This window comes from Callionymus lyra, chromosome 18, assembly GCF_982586985.1.
Source record: "Callionymus lyra chromosome 18, fCalLyr1.hap1.1, whole genome shotgun sequence".
Taxonomy (NCBI): Eukaryota; Metazoa; Chordata; class Actinopteri; order Syngnathiformes; family Callionymidae; genus Callionymus; species Callionymus lyra.
The window spans coordinates 5,942,398-5,968,281 of record NC_141835.1 but is presented as its reverse complement, the minus strand read 5'-3'; the positions used below and the strand labels follow the sequence as shown (position 1 = coordinate 5,968,281).

At 42.4% G+C, this 25,884-nt stretch overlaps 2 protein-coding genes across 3 annotated transcripts in view; one reads left to right on the top strand and one right to left on the bottom strand.

Annotated features, from left to right (window-relative positions):
- Positions 1-57: 57 nt before the first annotated feature.
- LOC148060244 (uncharacterized) lies at positions 58-22,273 on the bottom strand. The gene is made up of 16 exons (XM_087780397.1): positions 22,201-22,273; positions 21,638-21,721; positions 21,298-21,393; positions 19,612-19,886; positions 18,815-18,892; positions 18,607-18,753; positions 15,376-15,472; positions 9,083-9,253; positions 8,880-9,006; positions 7,166-7,572; positions 6,992-7,106; positions 6,817-6,934; positions 3,645-3,836; positions 3,398-3,588; positions 2,037-3,324; positions 58-76 (listed from the first exon to the last, which is right to left on the bottom strand). Exons 1-16 carry the CDS (start codon positions 22,210-22,212, stop codon positions 58-60), a joined length of 3,417 nt encoding a protein of 1,138 aa, XP_087636523.1. The 5' UTR covers positions 22,213-22,273.
- A 488-nt stretch (positions 22,274-22,761) lies between these two features.
- Positions 22,762-25,884, top strand: part of pacc1 (proton activated chloride channel 1) — a 6,174-nt gene continuing 3,051 nt past the window's right edge. The window contains exons 1-5 of one of the 2 annotated variants that reach the window (XM_087780017.1): positions 22,762-22,970; positions 23,779-23,881; positions 24,341-24,547; positions 24,667-24,821; positions 24,898-25,040. In XM_087780017.1, coding sequence (XP_087636143.1) covers positions 22,941-22,970; positions 23,779-23,881; positions 24,341-24,547; positions 24,667-24,821; positions 24,898-25,040 — 638 coding nt within the window. In that variant the 5' untranslated portion in view covers positions 22,762-22,940. Of the gene's footprint in view, positions 22,971-23,778; positions 23,882-24,337; positions 24,548-24,666; positions 24,822-24,897; positions 25,041-25,884 lie in introns of both variants that reach the window. The other variant, XM_087780016.1, reaches the window with a different exon arrangement.

The window sequence follows — 25,884 nt, the reverse complement described above, 5'->3', positions numbered from 1 at the left end:
TGTGTCGCTTCTCCTCCCACAAATTCTATCCGATTTGAATCTCTTCCACTCTTTCTTTTATTCCTCTTTTTCTACCCTTTTTTCCCCATTCATTTCAATATGGAAAATATTCAACTCATGTTTCAACTCCTTCCACTTTGACTTACTACTTATACTTTTACTATTACTTCCACTGCTACTACTAATACTACTACAACTTCTACTACTAATTCTACTGCTAGTTTTACTTTTCTACTACTTCTAATTTTACTACTTATTCCACTTCTTCTACTTTAACTACTACTTTTACTTTTCTACTACTTCTAATTGTACTACTTATTCCACTACTACTTATACTTTTACTATTATTTCCACTGCTACTACTAATACTACTACAACTTCTACTACTAATTCTACTGCTAGTTTTACTTTTCTACTACTTCTAATTGTACTACTTATTCCACTACTACTTATACTTTTACTATTATTTCCACTGCTACTACTAATACTACTACAACTTCTACTACTAATTCTACTGCTAGTTTTACTTTTCTACTACTTCTAATTTTACTACTTATTCCACTTCTTCTACTTTAACTACTACTTTTACTTTTCTACTACTTCTAATTGTACTACTTATTCCACTACTACTTCTACATTTACTACTAATTTCCCGTCCTCTACTTTTACTACTAATTCCACTTCTTCTACTATTACTACTTATTACAATTATTCTACTTTTACTACTAATTCCACTACTACTTCTATTTTTACTACTAATTCCAATTATTTAGTTTAACTACTAATTCCACTTCTTCTACTTTTACTACTAATTCCACTACTACTTCTATTTTTACAACTAATTCCACTTCTTCTATTTTTACAACTAATTCCACTTCTTCTATTTTTACAACTAATTCCACTTCTTCTACTAATGCGCATTTTCTAGTTTCATGTATTATTTGTTTTTGTCTGAAGCTGCAGTTCAAGATATCACCACTAAACGTCACGACATTCAGTCTCGGAATCAGGAGCCACCTTGGCAACTTTTTAATTGATTAATTAATGAATTTATAATCTAACATTTTATAATCTTCAATTGTATATACCATCTCTGGTTAAATTATTTTAGCCTTTAATAATAAAAATAATAAAAAGAAAAAAAAAGCTAAAACGAGTCAAATTGACGAGTAAAGCGAAACCTGCAAATTATCGCCACCATGTGGTTGATCAAAGTGTTGCATATATTTCCTGTTAATAAAAGCAATGAAGACGAATATGAGATAAAGAATATAATATAATTTGAAGTTTTTACCTGAATAAATCTATATTTAGAAATAAAGTACATTTTTGCTTTTAATGAATTTACATATTGATGCTTTGATAGTTTATTATGATTAAATAAATAAAAATACACTAATATTGGTTCACTGTGAAATATTTTACTTATGAGTACCTTATACACATGATATTTCAATTTGATACTATAATAATATTATAATATCATTCATTAGAACCATGACAGAAAATATGAAATCATTTTTATTCACACAATATCATTTGAATCATTTAAAATATCTGTACAATTGTTTTTTAAATTAACAACTTTATTTGTTATTAGAAAATAAAGATTATATTTACATTCAAGTGCTTCAGATTTGACGGTTAATCAACATCCATTTATATTTAAAAAAAAATACATTTTAAAAACACATTCACGAAAGTAACTTTATGAAAACGATCGAGTACAACATCGTCGGCGCTCATCAGTGATTGACAGTTGATTGACGTCTTTTGATGTTAAGAATGTAAGTGAGTTTGAAAATCAAATCTCGATGTTTATTTAATTTAAAACATTTTTATAAAATATAATGTACATTAAAGAACGCACTTAAATAACGATTGTCGCTCTTTCTGTAAACAAAACCATTTTAACGATTGAAAAACACAACAGATTTGATTAAATTCGTTGATAAAACGACACGATGTAATCACTCAGGCTCATAATTGGCTAAATCAAGATAAGCACCAAGGGTGAGGTTCTCCTGCTGCTTCACTTCTTCACCTCGAACCCCAACAGGAACTTCTGGGTGTTGGATTGATTCCAGGACGCCGCCAGGTTCAACTGTTTGACGCCATTCCCGCTGGACACCTGCCCCTCCCACACCCCCGTGTTGTCCTGCTTCAAGACGCTGTAGGTTTCTCCGAACACGCCCACCTCCAAGGCCCCCGGAACTCTCACCCTGAAGCGGGTCCAGCAGTCGGGGTCCAGCCGGCCCGACCGGGGCTCCAGCAGCTCGCAGCCCTTCTTCCACAGGCCGTAGACGCTCGGGAACGGAGGCGCCGGCCGCTCGCAGGCGTTCCTCACCACGTAGTCGCACATGTGGTCGAACTGAGTCCCGGGCTTGGTCTTGGCGTACAGGCCGAGGCCGTAGGTGCCGGCGCCCGGCAGGTTGACGCTCAGGGTGACCCGGCGATCCTCGTAAGTGCAGAAGACGTATCGCGAGAGAGGGATCTCGGACTTCCTGCCGTCGCTCATGATCTCCGCCAGGATCTCCAGGTTCTGCTGGTTGTGGAAGGAGACGCTGCAGTGGCTCTGCGCCGTGTCGATAAACGGCGAGGTGTGGCTGAAGTCGGACAATCCCGCCTCCAGCGCTTTGGTTCCAGGTCCACACGTGGAGTTCAGATCTGCGGGGAAGAGCTGGTCCGCACCGGCGACCCTGCCTCTGCAATGGATCAGGAAGGTCGCAGCGTTCTGGAGCTCCAACTCCTTCTTCTCAAAATCCCGGACGAACACAGAGAGTCGATAAAAGCCTCGCGACAGGAAGAGGGCGCTGCAGGTCAGAAGGTCCGGTTGGATCTGGGTCACCAGGCAGCGTTTGGTGACGGAGGCCTGCAGGTCCGGGTGGACCAGGTCGCACACCATCGAGAGGGGCCGCGACGTCCTCAGACTGATCTGGAAGCTGCCGTCGTCCACCTCGGCGAGGTAACCTTTCACGCTGCTGCCCGTCACCCCCCGAGACTCCGCCTTCGGGTCGAGACCCCAACAGACGCTAGGGTTGTCCGGGATCTCCCCCATGCTGGTGGGAGTCAAACACTCCACGATGAAGGAGCAAACTAAGCTCAGACTATTTTCTTGATCGTCCAGAAGTTTGGCGTAAATATTCACGTCGTATTTGCCCCTCGCTGGAGGAACCACACGCAGATCCATGCGGTCTCGGTCCACGGTGAGGAACCCCGAGGACTTGCTGCTGGTCCGCCGGGCGACCTGCTGCTGCGGGGAGATGTCGTAGGTGAAGACGAGGCGCCGGGAGAGAGCCAGGGTCACAGTTGCCTCGCCGCCGTCTGCGTGGAGCGAGAGAGAACAAGGGGTGAGTGTTTGGCCGGAGGGTCCTCGGGGTCCACCTCGTGCACCGACATGTGAAGACGTGGCAGTGACGCGGCTCCACCAGCTCCAGTCCCAAACCGAAGAACTTGGCGGTTCTCTTCACTCTCTTCTCGAACTCCTCCAGCGAGACGGGCGAGTCCAGGAGCTGCCATTTCCTCTCGTCCGGAAAGTGAGCGTCGACGAACTCGTCCGGATCCGTGAGGAAGTAGAACTCATTGAACCTTGAGAGAGAGCCTCGTTATGACGACGTCAACAACATCTCGTGTCTCCAGGAAACCTTCTGGTGAAGCTTCTCTTCGCCAGGTCGGCGACTCCGGCGCCCCAGCACGCGTCCAACAGGAACCAGTCTCCGCCCAGATGCACGGCGTTCCACATGTGATCGGACGTCACGCCGGCCAGACTCTGGCCCTGTTGATACCCGCTGCCCTTGCTGTGCCCGGTGACCTTTTCACACTGAATCCCGACCTCTCTGTGGAGAAGAAATAGAACGTGTTCTTCATGTGAAGGTGTAGACATCAGGGGTTTCAGAAAACATCAAGGGATCGCAATATTCTCTTCCATGATACTGTATCCATAACCACAAGAGGTTGAGGACGAGAGGATACAGTGAGTCCAGCAGCTTTTAAAGCTGATGTTTGGACATATTTTGGTTTGAAAACAAATGAAAGCAGTTACGACTGAGGACGAGAGGATACAGTGACTCCAGCAGCTTTTAAAGCTGATGTTTGGACATATTTTGCTTTCAAAACAAATGAAAGCAGTTACGACTTCGTCAAGAGTCATGTGGTCTGTAAAGAGTTGATTTTTCTGGAACTCCTGTGTTGTTCTTAGTGTGATCTCGATCTTTTAAATATATATTTTATTGAGTTTTGTTTGTTTAAACACTTTGTGACCCTGGTCTGGAAAAGCGCTCTATAAATATAAAATACTTAAGTACTTAAGTAAGTAAGTAAGTAAGTAAGTAATATTTATTTATATAGCGCTTTTCGAGACCAGGGTCACAAAGCGCTTTAACAATCAAAACAATACTAAAAAAAAGTATATACTTTAAAGATCAAGATAATACTGAGAACAACACAGGAGTTCCAGAAAATCAAGGAAAAGCCTGAACAAATAGAAACGTCTTAAGATGTTTCTTAAAGGAGTCAGTAGATCCATCAAGCGCAAAGAGAGAGGAAGATCGTTCCAAAGCTTAGGAGCAACAGCCTGAAAAGATTCCTCTCCTCTGGTCCTGAACCGTGTGCGTGGAACCATAAGAAGATTCTGATCCACAGACCTCAGAGCCCGAGCTGGGGTGTAAGGCTGGATCAGATCCGTGATGTAAGGAGGAGCCTGACCATGAATAGATCTGAAAGTAAGAACCAGAATTTTAAAGTTGATCCTGAAAGAAACTGGCAGCCAGTGAAGAGTTTTAAGGATCGGAGAAATGTGAGTTCTTCTACTTGAGCGGCTCAGAATTCTCGCTGCAGAGTTCTGAATCAACTGCAGGCGAGACAGATCCTTCTTGTTAAGACATGAAAACAAACTGTTACAATAGTCCAGACGAGAAGAAACAAACGCATGGATTACAAGCTCCAGATCATGTTCCGACAACATTTTCCTAAGTTTAGAGATTTTTCTCAGTTGAAGGAAACAGTTTCTGGTCAGTTTTCTGCAGTGTCGAACAAGAGACATGTCTTTATCAAATACAACACCCAGGTTTCTCAGGCTCAGTTTGACAGACTGACCTAAGTCACCCAAGTACTGACTCAACCCTGGAACCTTATCATCAGGAGCAATCACCAGTGTTTCAGTTTTGTCCACATTTAGCTGTAGAGTGTTTTCATTCAGCCATTGTTTGATTTCTAGCAAACAATTGACTAAGCTGTTCAGCCTCTGGGGCTCAGTTGGATCAAAAGAGCAGTAGAGCTGGATGTCATCAGCAAAAATGTGATAAGAAACATCTGGAAATCTCTGAATGATTTTACCGAGGGGAATCAAGTACAGCAAAAACAATAAAGGACCCAGAACAGAACCTTGAGGGACTCCACACAACAGATCTGCTGATTCAGACCTCATTTGATTGGCATATACACTAAAACTGCGCCCAGAAAGGCAAGATGAGAACCATTCTAACACAGACCCAGACAGTCCCACTTCAACCCTCAGTCTTCTCAGCAGGATCTGGTGATCAACTGTGTCAAAGGCTGAGGACAGATCCAAAAGAACCAGAACAGTGAATTTACCAGAGTCAGCCGACATCATGATGTCACTGGACACTTTCAGTAAAGCTGTCTCCGTAGAGTGATGTTTACGGAAGCCAGACTGAAACTTCTCATGGATGTCGCTCTGATCCAGGAACAAAGACAGCTGCTCAGACACCACCTTCTCCAAGATCTTGGACAAGAAAGGGAGCTTAGAAATAGGCCTGAAATTACTGAGGTCAGTTGGGTCTAAGCCTGTTTTTTTGAGCAGAGGCTCCACAATGGCATGTTTAAATGCATTGGGAAAAACCCCTGTGGAAAGGGAGAGGTTCACCATATTGGTAACCCAGGGGCCAATTACATCAAATACTTTGATAAAAAGCCTACAAGGAAGGACGTCATCTGAGCAAGAGGAGGGTTTCATCTTGTTCACTAGTGCCGAAATATCACCCAAAGATACAGCAGTGAAGGAGGACCAAGAGGAGGAGAGGGGCTCAGAGACAGTAGGGGTTCCAAACAAAGGGGGAGAGATTTTCTCTTTGATCAATTTAATTTTGTCAATGAAAAATCTCAACAATGCATTGCTGTCAGCTTTACAGAAGACAGGCGTGATTTGAGGAGCAGGAGACACGAGAGAATTAATCGTGTCAAACAAAACTTTGGGGTTTTTCCTATTTGCTGCTGCCAGTTTTCTGATGTAATTAGATCTAGCAGTTTCTACCATCTCATTGTAAGAGGTCATCAGATCCCTGAGGTGAAGTCTATGCACCTCAAGTTTAGGGGACTTCCACAGACGCTCAGTCTTTCGACAAAGTCTCTTCAGACTCAGGAGATCTTCATTTGTCCAAGGGCACCGTTTTTTCTGAATTTTCAAGTTTGATTTAACAGGTGCCACTTGATCCAGTATTTCAACACAATGACCAGTGAAACAGTGAATCAAACTGTCCACGTCTGGGCAGTCATCAAAGGAAAGACGGTCAAACATAGCAGAAAAACTGTCTGCAGTATCGGCTGCGATGACACGCCTCTGAGACCTAACTTTCAAAGGCTTAGGTTCAGGGATGAAGTCCACGTTAAACAAGACAAGAGAATGATCACTCAGATGGACATCATGTACAGATACATTAGAAATGTCCAGGCCAAGAGTAAAAACTAAGTCTAAAATGTGGCCTTTTTGATGAGTGGGTTCAGAAACATGTTGCTCAAAATTAAAGGCTTCTGTTAAAGTCAAAAGTTCTTTAGCAGAACAAGATGTGACAGTTGTACCTGCACATGTCTTGACAGACGGCACCGTAGCCGGAACAGACCCCTCGGCCCGTCGCTAACACCTCGTCCGTGGAGCTCAGCATCTTCGTCAGGCCCAGAGACCCACTCACGTCGTACGCTTGAGACGAGTTGACGGTTCAGTCAATGATGCGACGGAGAGTTGAAATCAACTCACCAACAAAGTGACAGAGCCAGACGTAGATGGCTCTTATCTTCTCCAGGTCGGTTCTGGCCCCCAGGGTGATGTTCTGGACTATGGTCTTCAAGTCACACACACGCTTTTTGAAAAGCTGCAACAACACACATTCAGAGACTCGTTTGGATTCATCTCTGAAGGCCGGACGCTCACCTCTGACCCCACCTTGACCACGTGTGCGTCGATGATGTGGAAAACCTTTGGGTCGGTAAAAAGATCTGTTTTCAGTTTCCTCTTCTGGACCAGCACCTTCTGTCTCAGCTCCTTCTCCGCTGGTCTGTTCACGGGTACAGGTGTGACCACCTGCTGTGTCTTCAGAGGAGGATCTTCTTGCTTCTGTGTCAGGTTCTTCTCGGCAGCTCTGTTATTGACTAGTACTGGCTGAGCTTCTACAGGAGGTTCCTCCACTTTTTTGGGGATCGGTTTTTCAATTATAGGTTCATGGTCTATTAGGATGCGTTTGTTGTGGTCGCGAGGAAGATCCGTCTCTCTCTCCTGGACGGATCTACCCTGAGTCATCTTCAGAAGCAGAGCGTTCTGGGCCAGAAGCTCTTGCTTTTCTGCACGGAAACGCAAGAAAATCAGGAAAAATCATTCAAAAACATTACCAGTAAAATACAGTATTGCAATAAAGTGTGTAAATTAAACATTAACAGTAAAATATGTTGCAATAAAGTGTGTAAAATAAATATTAACAGTAAAATATGTTGCAATAAAGTGTGTAAAATAAATATTAAAAGTAAAATATGTTGCAATAAAGTGTGTAAATTAAACATTAACAGTAAAATATGTTGCAATAAAGTGTGTAAAATAAATATTAACAGTAAAATATGTTGCTATAAAGTCTGTAAAATAAATATTAGAAGTAAAATATGTTGCAATAAAGTGTGTAAATGAAACATTAACAGTAAAATATGTTCCAATAAAGTGTGTAAAATAAATATTAACAGTAAAATATGTTGCAATAAAGTGTGTAAAATAAATATTAACAGTAAAATATGTTGCAATAAAGTGTGTAAATGAAATATTAACAGCAAAATATGTTCCAATAAAGTGTGTAAAATAAATATTAACAGTAACATATGTTGCAATAAAGTGTGTAAAATAAATATTAAAAGTAAAATATGTTGCAATAAAGTGTGTAAATGAAACATTAACAGTAAAATATGTTCCAATAAAGTGTGTAAATGAAACATTAACAGTAAAATATGTTGCAATAAAGTGTGTAAAATAAATATTAACAGTAAAATATGTTGCAATAAAGTGTGTAAAATAAATATTCAAAGTAAAATATGTTGCAATAAAGTGTGTAAATGAAACATTAACAGTAAAATATGTTCCAATCAAGTGTGTAAATGAAACATTAACAGTAAAATATGTTCCAATAAAGTGTGTAAATGAAACATTAACAGTAAAATAAGTTTAAATAAAGTGTGTAAATTACATATTAATAGTAAAATATGTTGCAATAAAGTGTGTAAATTACATATTAATAGTAAAATATGTTGCAATAAAGTGTGTAAATGAAACATTAATAGTAAAATATGTTGCAATAAAGTGTGTAAATTAAACATTAACAGTAAAATATGTTGCAATAAAGTGTGTAAATGAAACATTAACAGTAAAATATGTTGCAATAAAGTGTGTAAAATAAATATTAACAGTAAAATATGTTGAAATAAAGTGTATAAATTAAGTATTAATAGTAAAATACGTTAATATAAAGTGTGTAAATTAAACATTATCTGTTAAATATGTTGAAATAAAGTGTGTAAATTAAACATTAACAGTAAAATATGTTGCGATAAAGTGTGTAAATGATAAACACACAGAACCTGAATCCACTAATAATATGTGTTCCTTTCACCTTTCTTTGCTGCCAATATTTCCTTCCTGTACTGCATCAGCTTCCTCATCATCTCGTCGTTCTGCCGCTCCATCTCCTGCTTCTCCCTCTCCATGGCCTCCCTGCGCCTCCTCTCCACCTCCACCTGCTCCCTGCAGACCAATCACAACGTTCAGACCCCTGAACATCAACACCCCCCCCCCCCCCTGGACTCCTAGTAGGACCCGCCTCTCCAGCCTCCTCTGCAGCCGCTCCTGCTGGACCTGAGCCTTCATCTGCTGCACCTCGATGGAGTCGGACCTGCGGCGCCGCGAGTGCAGCTCCTGGTTCCGCGTGCACCAGTACGAGATGTTCTCCTTGTTGGACGGCGGAGTGATGACGGAGAACACGAATTCCTTTTGAAAGTATAGATACAAATGTATCAACCTGAGTTTAACCCCGAGTGCATGGAAAGGTCACGATGTTAGTGTGAAGTGAGAATTAAAAGTGTGAAACGCTGACGAGTGACAGAACAGGAAACATCAGTGCTGAGAAGAGTAACCAAAACCCTCGGTCTCCGACCGCAGAACTGGTCTGATGACGGTCTGGGTCAAAGGTTCATGTCTGGGTCCACAGAAGCCAATCCAGAAGCGCCCAAGCTCGACTGTATAAGAAATAACTGTTTCTGTGCTTCTGGCGTCAGTTTGAAGGCTGGATCTGAGAGTTTCTTCAGGTAACAGTCGCTGAACCCAGAATTCTGCATTAATCTCCTTCTGTTGTTAGAATAAACACAAGTTCTTCTTACAGTTTGCGTGAAGGTTCTGCAGAGGAAGTGGACCAAGCCAAGGTGGACGGGACCTTTTCACGGTGACAGCTCGTACTCGTACTGAGTGGTTCCACGTTTCACAAACTGGAGTGGATCCAAGGAGATTGGACTAATGGACTTGGATCTTTATATTCTCTTATTGATATATCTTTTGTGTTGTCTATCTTCTTGCTATTTTCAGATGATATCAAGAGGGGGAGCGACTGGAGGAGCGACCGGGAGGAGCGACCGGGAGGAGCGACCGGGAGGAGCGACCGGGAGGAGCGACCGGGAGGAGCGACCGGGAGGAGCGACTGGAGAAGCGACTGCAGGAGCGACTGGAGGAGCGACTGGAGGAGCGACTGGAGAAGCGACTGGAGGAGCGACTGGAGGAGGGACTGGAGGAGCGACTGGAGGAGCGACTGGAGTAGCGACTGCAGGAGCGACTGGAGGAGGGACTGGAGGAGCGACTGGAGGAGCGACTGGAGGAGCGACTGGAGAAGCGACTGCAGGAGCGACTGGAGGAGCGACTGGAGAAGCGACTGCAGGAGCGACTGGAGGAGCGACTGGAGGAGCGACTGGAGAAGCGACTGGAGGAGCGACTGGAGGAGCGACTGGAGGAGCGACTGGAGGAGCGACTGGAGTAGCGACTGCAGGAGCGACTGGAGGAGGGACTGGAGGAGCGACTGGAGGAGCGACTGGTGGAGCGACTGGAGAAGCGACTGCAGGAGCGACTGGAGGAGCGACTGGTGGAGCGACTGGAGAAGCGACTGCAGGAGCGACTGGAGGAGGGACTGGAGGAGCGACTGGAGGAGCGACTGGAGGAGCGACTGGAGAAGCGACTGCAGGAGCGACTGGAGGAGCGACTGGAGAAGCAACTGCAGGAGCGACTGGAGGAGCGACTGGAGGAGCGACTGGAGGAGCGACTGGAGGAGCGACTGGAGGAGCGACTGGAGAAGCGACTGCAGGAGCGACTGGAGGAGCGACTGGAGAAGCGACTGCAGGAGCGACTGGAGAAGCGACTGCAGGAGCGACTGGAGGAGCGACTGGAGGAGCGACTGGAGGAGCGACTGGAGGAGCGACTGCAGGAGCGACTGGAGAAGCGACTGCAGGAGCGACTGGAGGAGTGACCGACTGGAGGAGCGACTGCAGGAGCGACTGGAGGAGCGACTGGAGGAGCGACTGGAGGAGCGACTGGAGGATCGACTGCAGGAGCGACTGCAGGAGCGACTGGAGGAGCGACTGGAGGAGCGACTGCAGGAGAGACTGGAGGAGCGACTGGAGGAGCGACTGGAGGAGCGACTGGTGGAGCGACTGGAGGAGAGACTGGAGGAGCGACTGGAGGAGCGACTGGAGGAGCGACTGGTGGAGCGACTGGAGGAGCGACTGGGGGAGCGACTGGAGGAGCGACTGGAGGAGCGACTGCAGGAGCGACTGGAGGAGGGACTGGTGGAGCGACTGGGGGAGCGACTGGAGGAGCGACTGGAGGAGCGACTGGAGGAGCGACTGGAGGAGCGACTGGTGGAGCGACTGGAGGAGCGACTGGAGGAGCGACTGGAGGAGCGACTGGAGGAGCGACTGGAGGAGCGACTGGAGGAGCGACTGGGGGAGCGACTGGAGGAGCGACTGGAGGAGCGACTGCAGGAGCGACTGGAGGAGGGACTGGTGGAGCGACTGGGGGAGCGACTGGAGGAGCGACTGGAGGAGCGACTGGAGGAGCGACTGGAGGAGCGACTGGAGGAGCGACTGGTGGAGCGACTGGGGGAGCGACTGGAGGAGCGACTGGAGGAGAGACTGGAGGAGCGACTGGAGGAGCGACTGGAGGAGCGACTGGAGGAGCGACTGGAGGAGAGACTGGAGGAGCGACTGGAGGAGTGAGCGACTGGAGGAGTGAGCGACTGGAGGAGCGACTGGAGGAGCGACTGCAGGAGCGACTGGAGGAGCGACTGGAGGAGCGACTGGAGGAGCGACTGCAGGAGCGACTGGAGAAGCGACTGCGGGAGCGACTGGGGGAGCGACTGGAGGAGCGACTGGTGGAGCGACTGGTGGAACGACTGGAGGAGCGACTGGAGAAGCGACTGCAGGAGCGACTGGGGGAGCGACTGGAGGAGCGACTGGTGGAGCGACTGGTGGAACGACTGGAGGAGCGACTGGGGGAGCGACTGGGGGAGCGACTGGGGGAGCGACTGGAGGAGCGACTTGGGGAGCGACTGGGGGAGCGACTGGAGGAGCGACTGGAGGAGCGACTGGGGGAGCGACTGGGGGAGCGACTGGGGGAGCGACTGGAGGAGCGACTGGTGGAACGACTGGAGGAGCGACTGGGGGAGCGACTGGAGGAGCGACTGGGGGAGCGACTGGGGGAGCGACTGGAGGAGCGACTGGGGGAGCGACTGGAGGAGCGACTGGGGGAGCGACTGCAGGAGCGACTGGAGGAGCGACTGGGGGAGCGACTGCAGGAGCGACTGGAGGAGCGACTGGGGGAGCGACTGGGGGAGCGACTGGGGGACTGGAGGAGCGACTGGAGGAGCGACTGGGGGAGCGACTGGTGGAGCGACTGGTGGAACGACTGGAGGAGCGACTGGGGGAGCGACTGGGGGAGCGACTGGGGGAGCGACTGGAGGAGCGACTGGAGGTGCGACTGGTGGAGCGACTGCAGGAGCGACTGGAGGAGCGACTGCAGGAGCGACTGGAGGAGCGACTGGAGGAGCGACTGGTGGAGCGACTGGAGGAGCGACTGGTGGAGCGACTGGAGGAGCGACTGGTGGAGCGACTGGTGGAGCGACTGGAGGAGCGACTGGAGGAGCGACTGGAGGAGCGACTGGAGGAGCGACTGGTGGAGCGACTGGAGGAGCGACTGGTGGAGCGACTGGAGGAGCGACTGGAGGAGCGACTGGAGGAGCGACTGGTGGAGCGACTGGAGGAGCGACTGGAGGAGCGACTGGAGGAGCGACTGCAGGAGAGACTGGGGGAGCGACTGGAGGAGCGACTGGAGTTAAAGGATCGACATGGCTGGGGTAACAAAGCCCAATAACACAGCACAGGTAAGGTAACTAGAGCCATGTCGACCAAACTCAAGGGAGCCCATTACACTCCTGGCTCTCTGGAATGTTTGGAAAAAGGAAGAGTTTGATTCTTTCTTTGTTCACAACTATTGTTATAACTATAAGATTCGGAAATCCTCACTTCTCTGCTTTAATGATCTCGGTTTATTCTTGTTTTTACTTATTTTAACGCTGGCTTGGACATTTTATGCTTTTATACATTTATGAATTTTATACTTACAATTATCAAAAGTTAGTGGGTATTTTTGAGGAATGTATTCACAGGTACTGAGGGGGTCGGGTTATAGTTATTATCAAAGTAATTCTTATTGGGGTATTCAGTATGAGGATTTTATTATTATTACGGGTTTTTGTTTTTCATATGATTTTTATGACATTTTTATATTTTTAATGATTTTTTATATGATGTGTATATTTTTGTGTGTATTTCTTTGTTTGGGTTTTAAAGTTTTTGCTTAAGTGTTAAGAGGGGTATTATAGAATATAGATAAAAATGTACAATGTAAGTAAGTAAGTAAGTAATATTTGTTTATATAGCGCTTTTCCAGACCAGGGTCACAAAGCGCTTTAACAATCAAAACAATACTCAATAAAGTACATACTTTAAAGATCAAGATAATACTGAGAACAACACAGGAGTTCCAGAAAATCAAGGAAAAGCCTGAACAAATAGAAACCAATAGAAATAGAAATGTATTAACCAATAAAGAATAAAGTGAAGATCCACAGAGTACACAATCTAACCTGTTAACAAATCTAACCTGAACCCCGAGTGCGTGGAAAGGTCACGATGTAAGTGTGACGTGAGAATTAAAAGTGTGAAAGGCTGACGAGTGACAGAACAGGAACCATCTGTGCTGTAAGAAGGAACCGAACCCGTCGGTCTCCGACCGCAGAACTGGTCTGATGCCGGTCCATGTCTGGGTCAAAGGTTCATGTCTGGGGGAGACTGCTACAGCACCCTAATCTGCCCAGCAACCTGACGTGAACCAACCCACAACGAGGTCCGGGTCCACAGAAGCCAATCCGAAAGCGTCCTCGCCCAAGCTCAACCGTATAAGAAAAAACTGTTTCTGTGCTTCTGGCGTCAGTTTGAAGGCTGGATCTGAGAGTTTCTTCAGGTCAACAGTCGCTGACCCAGAATTCTGCATTAATCTACTTCTGTTGTTAGAATAAACACAAGTTCTTCTAACAGTTGGCATGAAGGTTCTCTTTGAGGTAAAAACAACGAACGCGCGGGAATAACAGCTGCAATCTGTTCTTCCGGTAAAAGTAAAATGAAGACGGGATTGATTTCAAATCATTCTTGTCAGGATTTGTAAATCAGAATCAGAATCAGAATCCTTTATTTGTCCCGCGAGGGGAAATTCGGTTTAAACAGCAATATACAAAAAATGAAAAAACACCCAGAAATAAAAATAAAATGAAAAAAGTCTAAATAGAATAGAATAAAAATAGAAATCTGCCCTATATTATATACTGTATATACACTAACATATTTACAAAAATAACAAGAAGAAAAAGAAAAGGTTCTGTTAAATATTATCTGGCTGTGTTCTTGTTGTGGAGTCTGATGGCAGCAGGGAGGAAGGACCTGCGGTACCTCTCCCTCACACACCTGGGATGGAGCATCCTATCACTGATGGAGCTCCTCAATGCCCTCAGTGTGTGCTGGAGAGGGTGAGACAAGTTCTTCCTCATGGAGGCCAGCTTGCTCTGTATCCTCCTTCCAGTCACTTTCTAGAATTAATAATTGTAGTTGTAAAGAATATTTTTGTGTAAGTCACTTGTAAGTGTATTGTTCATGTACAATGTACAATTTATGTCGATGGTTTAGTAAAAATCAAAGTTTTTCATTTTTATTCATAACATTTATTTTTTGTTAATTTTGTACATTCCTGAGCAAAAAAGTTGTGATTTAAGATGAGATAAGAAATGATGGATGTCGACAATTATACTTCTAATACTAGTATAAACATTGGTTGAAGGTACTGAAGGTACTTTTCTATTACATTTGGTTAAATATGACATTTGTCCAAGACTGCTAAAAATATTTGGACCCCCTGTGTGATTGAGTTTGACCCCTGCTTTATGGAATACATTTTTATTTAATTATTTGTATTTATTTATGTATTTATTATAACTGTTTTTGTTCCACTTGTTTTGAGGTTGTGTTCAGAACCTCGGCGCCTGTTGCTGCAACAGCTGCAGCTCTTCAGCAATCAACCCATCAGCTGGTAGAGCTTAAAAACCACCCTCTTTCCCAGCAACAGGCGCCAGATTACAATCCTCGCTACATGGTACGGCACATTTTTAGTCTCTCGTTCCACTTTGTTCTTATGTCACCCAGTGCCTGCTTTTTTGTATTTATTATTCATTTACATTTTCACACTTATTTACTTTTTCTCTTTTTCTTGTGTGTAATTTTTCGAGTATATATTAATCCCCCATCACTCATATATACAAGAATAAAATTGCAGCTTATTTATCTTAATAAATGTCACGTCTAATGACGAATGTCCTTTTATTAAGGGATTTTCTCGTCTTTCTTTTTGCTTGACGGCCCCTAACAACATTCACAGAATCTAATGTGGCCCTAGAAGAATTCTAATTGCCAACCCCTGGTTTATATTCATACATTATCTCTTGGTAAGACGGCGACGTAACTCACCGGCCACTTCCGGTCCACAGGCTTGATGACGTACTTCCTCTCGCTGTGAACGATGTTTTTGATCTCGTTCCAGTAGAATCGTATCTTCGGCTTCAGCCTGTGAGAACGAGCAGCAACGTTAATTAATTCATTAAATAATAAAATCACGTGACGATGGAAGATTTGACTCGTGTTATTAAAGGTACTTTTGTGTTTCACGATCACTTCTCGCTTCATGTTGCAAATCATTGTTTGTATATTTAAATAAGTATATTTAAAATGTTGAATCTTTATTGAAATGTTGTACTGTTTTTTTTTTAAGCATTGAATAGTTTGTGAATCAAATGAATTTGTTCTTTTGAATAAAACATTTGAATATATCTATAAAAAAAAAGAAGTATTTTAACACATAGTTTGATATGCTTATTTAAATAAATAAATAAAATCAATAATAAATTCTATATTTTTAAATTTGTTTAAATTCAATACGAAAAATTGCCATGTGTATGCGACACATGGCAATTTTTCGTATTGAATTTGGCCGTATTGATTGGCCGAAAGGTAGATCAAGTAGCTCAGTGCTCTTCTAGTGTTGTCTGGCGACTCTGTTATACCAACATATGTATATTGAATTTAAAAGGTTATGAAGAAAACAAATTTTGAATTATTTTAATAATTAATAATTAAATAAAAAGAAAAATGTAATCATCCTTTTGGACGTTTTCGATTTTTAAAATCAAATTATTAACATATATATATATATAACAATATTTTTTTCCAATAATCCAATGCTTAAAAAATGCAAGAACATTTCCATTAAAGAAAAAACAAAGTTTCAAAATAGTTCACAGTTCAACCGGCACTCCTGGTAGTCCGTACTTTATGGCACTCTTGGTATTCTGTACTTAATGGCACTATTGGTATTCTGTACTTAATGGCACTATTGGTATTCTGTACTTAATGGCACTCTTGGTATTCCGTACTTTATGGCACTCCTGGTATTCTGTACTTTATGGCACTCTTGGTATTCTGTACTTAATGGCACTATTGGTATTCTGTACTTTATGGCACTCTTGGTATTCTGTACTTCATGGCACTCCTGGTATTCTATACTTTATGGCACTCTTGGTATTCCGTACTTTATGGCACTCCTGGTATTCTATACTTTATGGCACTCTTGGTATTCTGTACTTTATGGCACTCTTGGTATTCCGTACTTTATGGCACTCTTGGTATTCTGTACTTTATGGCACTCTTGGTATTCCGTACTTTATGGCACTCTTGGTATTCTGTACTTTATGGCACTCTTGGTATTCTGTACTTTATGGCACTCTTGGTATTCAGTACTTTATGGCACTCTTGGTATTCTGTACTTTATGGCACTCTTGGTAGTCCGTACTTTATGGCACTCCTGGTATTCAGTACTTTATGGCACTCTTGGTATTCAGTACTTTATGGCACTCTTGGTATTCTGTACTTTATGGCACTCTTGGTATTCCGTACTTTATGGCACTCCTGGTATTCAGTACTTTATGGCACTCTTGGTATTCTGTACTTTATGGCACTCTTGGTATTCTGTACTTTATGGCACTCTTGGTATTCTGTACTTTATGGCACTCTTGGTACTCTGTACTTTATGGCACTCCTGGTATTCTGTACTTTATGGCACTCTTGGTATTCTGTACTTTATGGCACTATTGGTATTCCGTACTTTATGACACTCCTGGTATTCCGTACTTTATGGCACTATTGGTATTCTGTACTTTATGGCACTCTTGGTATTCCGTACTTTATGGCACTCCTGGTATTCCGTACTTTATGGCACTCTTGGTATTCTGTACTTTATGGCACTCTTGGTATTCTGTACTTTATGGCACTCCTGGTATTCTGTACTTTATGGCACTCTTGGTATTCCGTACTTTATGGCACTCCTGGTATTCCGTACTTTATGGCACTCTTGGTATTCTGTACTTTATGGCACTCTTGGTATTCTGTACTTCATGGCACCCCTGGTATTCCGTACTTTATGGCACTCCTGGTATTCTATACTTTATGGCACTCTTGGTATTCTGTACTTCATGGCACCCCTGGTATTCTATACTTTATGGCACTCTTGGTATTCCGTACTTTATGGCACTCTTGGTATTCTGTACTTTATGGCACTCTTGGTATTCTATACTTTATGGCACTCTTGGTATTCTGTACTTCATGGCACCCCTGGTATTCTGTACTTTATGGCACTCTTGGTATTCTATACTTTATGGCACTCTTGGTATTCTGTACTTTATGGCACTCTTGGTATTCCGTACTTTATGGCACTCCTGGTATTCCGTACTTTATGGCACTCTTGGTATTCTGTACTTTATGGCACTCTTGGTATTCTATACTTTATGGCACTCTTGGTATTCTGTACTTTATGGCACTCTTGGTATTCTGTACTTTATGGCACTCTTGGTATTCTATACTTTATGGCACTCTTGGTATTCTGTACTTTATGGCACTCTTGGTATTCTGTACTTTATGGCACTCTTGGTATTCCGTACTTTATGGCACTCCTGGTATTCCGTACTTTATGGCACTCTTGGTATTCTGTACTTTATGGCACTCTTGGTATTCTGTACTTTATGGCACTCTTGGTATTCCGTACTTTATGGCACTCCTGGTATTCCGTACTTTATGGCACTCTTGGTATTCTGTACTTTATGGCACTCTTGGTATTCTGTACTTTATGGCACTCCTGGTATTCCGTACTTTATGGCACTCCTGGTATTCTGTACTTTATGGCACTCTTGGTATTCTGTACTTTATGGCACTCCTGGTATTCTGTACTTTATGGCACTCTTGGTATTCCGTACTTTATGGCACTCCTGGTATTCTATACTTTATGGCACTCTTGGTATTCTGTACTTTATGGCACTCCTGGTATTCTGTACTTTATGGCACTCTTGGTATTCTGTACTTTATGGCACTCTTGGTATTCTGTACTTTATGGCACTCCTGGTATTCCGTACTTTATGGCACTCCTGGTATTCTGTACTTTATGGCACTCTTGATATTCTGTACTTTATGGCACTCTTGGTATTCTGTACTTTATGGCACTCTTGGTATTCCGTCCTCTGCCCAGTGTATGGAATAGCAAGAGTGCCATCATGAGTTAATACTTAAGGGTAACTAGATACTAAGCCCTTCAGCTCTCGTGCTTCGATCACCTCGAAAAGAAACCTTTCATCCTCCAACAGGTCCAGTCCTCACCTGTCGTCCTTCAGGTAGATCTTGACCCCGTGAGCGTCGACTCCCAGCCACATATTGGTGCCATCTTTCATCTGAATCTCAAAAAACATGACGCCCAACGTCTCCAGCTTCTGTGCGACCTTGAGATACTCCATCACGGCCTCGTCCCTTAGTAGTAGAAGAAGAAGAACTTTGAGGTGATATTTTACAAAACTACAGGTCGACTCACTTCATCATGGACTTGTGCCGCTCGTGTTGGATCCTGATCTGATCCTCCCACTTCTCCGGGGACTGTTGCTCCAGGATCCTGTAAGAGTTTGATATTCTTATTGCACTAAAATTAATAAGTTTTCTGTCAATCACATGACCTCGATTCATTGTCAACAATTCAAAAGAGACCTTTCTTTATATTGAATTTAAAAGGCCACAAATTAAAATGTATTGAATATAGAAAATGTATTTTTGATATAATCGAGTTAGAATATAATTTAAAAAAAACAAAAGCTTAAAAAAAAAGCAACAGATTTTAAATTCAACCATTGAATATTCTGAGCTACTGATACATTTCTGTATTATATTTTTAATTTTGGAACACACATCTGGGGAAAAAACAAGCGTTTTTAGAAGTAGAAGATTAAAAAAACTAAAAAACAAGAGCCTTTTTCCATTAAATTCCAGCCATAAACTTGGATGTTTTTTGTTTTTTTTATCCAAATTGCAAAATTGTCTAAATGTAGTATTTAAGCTTATTCTCCAGTCAACAGTTTGATCTATTGATTCTCATATTAAATGGCTCGGAGACACAATAATTTAGATTCAAACATCGGCTAAATCAGCCACTGTTGCTGGAAAAAAAAGGCTTAAAATACTTATTTTTGTATTTTCGATTTTTCAAGTTTTTATTTAAGTACAAAAATAGAAAAAACAACTCAAAATACATTTTTTATAACAGTATTTTAATGGAAAATGTCTTTGAATACACGATTTGTGTCTGAAAATGGAATAAATGGAAGTGACTTCACTCACCTCCTGGGCAACAGGCGCTCAGAGGACAGGTATCCCGGCCGGTGAACCGACGCCTTGTATTCCCCCAACCTGGCCTGCAGGACGTAGGAGGAGAGAAGCACGGCCGTCTCGGCCGGACAGAGGATCTTCTCCTCCTCGACGTCTTCCTTCACCTGGAGGAAGAAGAGCCGGCGAGTGACGTCCTGGATCAGCTCCTCGGCCAAGTCCTCCGGGTAGAACTTGACCCTCAGTGTGAACCGCAACGGAGTCTCCTTCTTCACGTCCTGGTCCACAATCTGAGCAGAGTTCAGGAGTTCAGTCATTTCAAATGTATCAAAAATACTTTTTCAAGGAAAAAAAAAACTGTCAATTTAAATGTTGTGAACAACAAAAAACACATTTCAATATCATTGTAAGTATAAAAATACACTCATTAGTCCGTAATATATTTATTGTTCCATTAAAACTATACTATTTAAGTTATTTATGAGAATAGATTCACCTTGTAACGCATTCATGCTCTTGTTACCACGAAGACACTGTTGTTTTAAGGTGTCGCCACAGATGGCGGACGACTTGGACGCCGGCAGGAGCCAAGGTCTCAAGCAGCAGCAAGTTCCCACACAATTCCATATGATTTATTTGGTTTAAACTTATCACGATAAAACGTTTTAATGTTTATATTCGAGCGTGGGGGTCTTTACACTGTGTCAAACTGACCAGAAACTGTTTCCTTCAACTGAGAAAAATCTCTAAACTTAGGAAAATGTTGTCGGAACATGATCTGGAGCTTTTAATCCATGCGTTTGTTTCTTCTCGTCTGGACTATTGTAACAGTTTGTTTTCATGTCTTAACAAGAAGGAGCTGTCTCGCCTGCAGTTGATTCAGAACTCTGCAGCGAGAATTCTGACCCGCTCTAGTAGAAGAACTCACATTTCTCCGATCCTTAAAACTCTTCACTGGCTTCCAGTTTCTTTCAGGATCAACTTTAAAATTCTGGTTCTTACTTTCAGATCTATTCATGGTCAGGCTCCTCCTTACATCAGTGATCTGATCCAGCCTTACACCCCAGCTCGGGCTCTGAGGTCTGTGGATCAGAATCTACTGATGGTTCCACGCACACGGTTCAGGACCAGAGGAGAGAAATCTTTTCAGGCTGTTGCTCCTAAGCTTTGGAACGATCTTCCTCTCTCTGCTCTTGATGATCTACTGACTCCTTTAAGAAACATCTTAAGACGTTTCTATTTGTTCAGGCTTTTCCTTGAATTTCTCGAACTCCTGTGTTGTTCTCAGTATTATCTTGATCTTTAAAGTATGTTCTTTTTTGAGTATTGTTTTGATTGTCTAAGAGCTTTGTGACCCTAGTCTCGAAAAGCGCTATATAAATAAATATTACTTACTTACTTACTTACTTACTTACTAATAATAACCATGTAATTAAAAACTGTATCTAAAATACGAAAACATAATTTGTCAATACAACCTCTTGTTCATCAAATGCCATCAAATAAAAAGTAAATTAACTTTATTAATTAATAATGACTTGATAAAAACAAGTAGTTGATGTTGCATTAAAACAAAGTGATTAATATTCTTAGATGTAAAATTAAAAATGTGGTTCTGTCTGTAAAGCCATGTTTGAATAACAAAAAGTATCCACCATTTTATGAAGGAGGTTCAAGGGACCTGGCTCGTGTATTTCTCACCTTCTTTTCTGGCACCAGCCATGAAACTGAACCTTTATTGTCGACAAACTGAAGCCCAAAGTACCAAACCTCCCGCAGTCCGATCATCCCGGCGACCTATAGGGAACGACGAGATTTGAAAATTAAGATCATGTTCAGGATATTGGGGAGAAAGAAAATGTTGGATTAATTAGGATTACATGTGACGCTCTGAGGCTCCCATGAAACCTGCATTTATGTCGCGACTTATCCAACAGGTGGAACAAACACGTGAGAACTAAGGCGTGTTCCCGCAGAGATTCCTCATAAACAGACCTGGATTATACCGACTCCCGATCAAACGTCTCAAGCTCAGACAGACCTTGTCGAAAAGCTGCTTTCCTCTGGTGTTGTTGCGGATGGAGAACTCCATCACCGCGTCCATGGTGTCCACGTGGACACTGACCTGCAACGATACAAAGTTGACATCGCGTTTTCTGTTTATGTGGATTGAAAACTCCAAATAAACTTAATTTCATGTGTAAAAAGAACAAACTAGAAAGGGTTTCAAGCTATTTCTGGTTAAATCATCATTAAAATGTAATTAATCTTTGTATATATCTGTTGTTTTATAGATTTTTTAAAGTGTTTTTCTATCACTTTCATCTTCAATAGTTGGTTATGAATGGAAATAGAAACTGTTTATCGAGGTAAACCAAGAAAAAAATGTTATACTGTCACAATTACTGCACTAATCTTAATTATAAGTCTTTCTTTTTTTAACTTTTAAAGTGCATATAACTTTTTAAACGTGAGGAACAATCACGTCGGTAGCGTCTCGTATTGTAATCCATACATAAAATGAGGAAATTGTGGATATTTCCATTTAACAAAAAAATAATAATAAGCTCTAAAAACTTGTTTATTATTATGGAAACGACTGACCGTTTGGGGCATCTTGGCTGGTGGTTCTCCCGCGACAGAAGGAAGTTCTATCCGGACGGACGCTCACCGTGGGTTTCGGGCCATAAAGAACGATGACCTTTGAGTCCGTCGGTGATAACGCGTCGCGTTAGCATCGAGCTAGTAGCTAGCCAGGGAAATAAATCTTATCTGATGTCGAATCAACTGAAACAAAAAGAAACATAAAAAGCAAGAAGGGTGGTTAATGTGAATTTGTGGAATATTTTTTTTATTATTTATAATATATATTTAAAGTCAATAAAAGGGAAATAGCGACTTGTTCTTTAGCTCGCTGATAGCACTGCTAGCTTCTTACCACCAAGTTACATGTTGAGTTGCTTGGGAATAAACGTGGGTCACTTTTAAAATGGAAGGATTAGAACAAATAATGGGGTCATTTGTGAAATGAAAACATATCCATAAGTATGTTGACACTTTTCTTTTTTATTAAATGTCAGGATCGGTTAGTTTTTTTCTAGGAAAACCAAAAAAAAAAGGGAACTATCCGCCGTTTCCCACCGGGCCCTGAAGGCACCACACGGGAACAACAAAGTGAGTCCAGAGGAGTCACTATCACTATTATCTCCGCCACACTTCTCCTGCGTTTCGCTTTCAAACTAAAAACTTTGATTCGGGATCCTAACAATGTCTTCTTTATTGACAAAAGTCCTTTGACGACTTGGGAAGTTTGACAAGACTTGTCGAGAAGCGACGGAAGAGGAATGGTCGGGAAGGACACTTCATATCAAGTGGTTCGTACTTCCTGTCTGAAGGTTTTTCTTTTAAAGTCTGTGGGGAAAAAAGTCGCAAAAAAATAACGAAAACGAGTCTAAATCCAGTGAAGGGGGAAAAAAAGTGGAAGTTTCGTTACATCATGTGATTCCTCGACAGAAACCGCTGAGTTTACGTTTCCTCTGTCACGGTAATAATGTTGTAATAACCGCGTTATTACTTGACACTACAACACGAATATTTGTTTTAAAGCATTGTCAACTAACCTGGTTTTTATCGAGTCAATATTAATACAAATCAAGTAAATCGACTTTTTTATTTGATGGGATTCGATGAACCAGAGCATTGATTCATTGTGTTTTGGTTTTTTAAATAAAGTTTTTCAATACTTATTATTATGGATATTTCTATTTAGAGAAAAATGACAAGCAAATAACTTGTTACATTTAATTGAAGCATATGAAATGTGACTATTTAAGCTTATATTTTACAAATATACAGACTTTTTTTTATTATTATATTTTATTTAATCCGAACGTTCTCCATTTGCAACATTTGACAGCTTTGTGTGAATTATTAACACAACATATGTGAGTCATTACTTGCAGAAACATTACAACATTTTTTGGAGGCTGCAAATATTTTGTTCAGGTATTTTTTTTTCTCTTCATTATATTATCTCCTATTCAATTTACATCACCCTACAAATATTTAATAAGTACTTGTCAGCTTCTGTTTGCGTGAATTGTATTGTCGTTTAAGCTCGCTCGACTTGATATCTAGGATCATGTGTCTCCTCATCTCACCTCCGAAAACCTCCGTCAACAGTTCAACGACGACGACGACTATGAAGAAAACCAGGCTCCGGATCTTTTTGGCGATCCGACCGACGGTGGAGATTTTGACGAGCCAGACGACGACAATTCACAAGGTGAAGAGGAATTGCTTAATTATCTTAGCAAACTGAGCCTGAGAAACCTGGGTGTTGGATTTGATAAAGACATGTCTCTAGTTAACATTGCAGAAAACTGACCAGAAACTGTTTCAACTGAGAAAAATCTCTAAACTTAGGAAAATGACGTCACAACACGTCCTGATCTTATTATCCATGTGTTTGTGTCGTTTAGACTATTGTAACAGTTTATTTTGGTGTGTAAACAGCCAGAATTCTGAGCTGCTCTAGTAGAAGAACTCACATTTCTCCGATCCTTTAAACTCTTCACTGGCTGCCAGTTTCTGTCAGGGTCCATTTTAAAATTCTGGTTCTGGTCTAGAAAGATCTTTACAAATAACCATTACTTACATACTTGCTTACTATTTCAACTATACTTCCTCGTACCTCCGAAGCTTTCGCATCATTGTCAACGCCTTGTTTTTCTCATGGCAGAAGAGTACTTCAGGGACAGCCTTCAGTCTATGAGATTTAGCAAACCATGCCTGAAGAACTTCTTCACCGTCTTGCTCATCTTCGTCTACCTGCTGCTCACCACCGTGGCCATCTTCCTGGCCTACCAGACCATCTGCGACTTCATGGAGAAGCTCAACCACCCCGTCATGTCCGTGACCTACAAGGAGGTCGGCACCTTCGCGCCCCCAGGTCGGTGTCAATAATTCAAGCTCATTAATGGATAATAAAGTTGTCGTAGATAAGGTATCTTCATTGAACACACACGAGGTGTTTGGTTGTCCTTGTTGACGTGGGTTTGACTGGAGCAGGGATTGCGTTGTATCCTGGCCGAGCTCAGCTGCTCAGCTGCAACCACTACTACCACGACAACATTCCTCCGCTCGTGGCCCCCGGGACCCCCCAGGAGGGAGACTGTGTCGTCGACCAGGTGACCTACGTCGGGCCCTTCACCAACCAGACTGAGGTCGCTCATCCAATACTTCAAGTAGCTGTGGTTTCCGGACGTAACTTTGACCTTTTTTTTTTTTGACTCGTCACAGAAAAGGGCTCTGGTGGTCCGGGGTCCCGCCGACGCCCGAAACAAAGAGCTGGTGTTCCTGCAGTTCAGTCACAACGAGACGGAAGAAGACTTCAGCGCCATCACCTACATGCTCTTCGCCAACTTCACCGACTTGATCCACAGGTCAGTGCAGATGAACTGTGAGGTCGTCGCTCTGAAGCCGACCTGCTGATGACATTGATTGTTTTCTTGTTGTTGTTTATTTTGTTGTGTAACGACTAATTGAAAGTGTGAAGCTGCAAATGTTTAAAAGTATTTAAACAGCACTCTTGAAGAATCCAAATCTGGAGACACTTTACAGTTTTAATAAAACGTTTATAAGATATAAGAAATAAACAAGTCCAAACCACAATAAGCAACAGTAGTGACAGGCAGAAAACTCGAGAAGAACCAGACTCGGTGTGATCAGCCGGAAAGGGAAAAAAAGAGACGGGGATAGAGAGAGAAAGAGGGGGATAAGAAAGGAAAGTGTCCATTATGCACTGCAACAGTTTGAAGATCAAAACGTAAAAGCCAAATACTTCAGAAATTGAACTAAAATTGTCTAAATTAATCGTAATTGCTCCACAGTTTTCACTCCAAAACAATGAAGACATTAATAAAAAATATATACTAAAAATGTGTGTATTACATAAAGATTCTTAAAGTTTAATCATGTGATGGCATTTATATTATTATATTATTGACCTAGATGTATTTCATCCGTGTTATTAAATACCTTTTTAGCATCATTTTTTTAACGGAAAGACACCGAAAAAGTGAACTAAAATGATTGATTTTTCTTTGGTACCTCATTTGATAGTTAGATTGATAGATGAATGGATAGATGGATGGATTGATCTGTAGATGGATGGATGGATGGATGGATAGGTAGATAGATCGATAGATGGATAGGTAGGTAGGTAGGTAGGTAGGTGGGTGGGTGGGTGGATGGATGGATGGATGGATGGATGGATGGATGGATGGA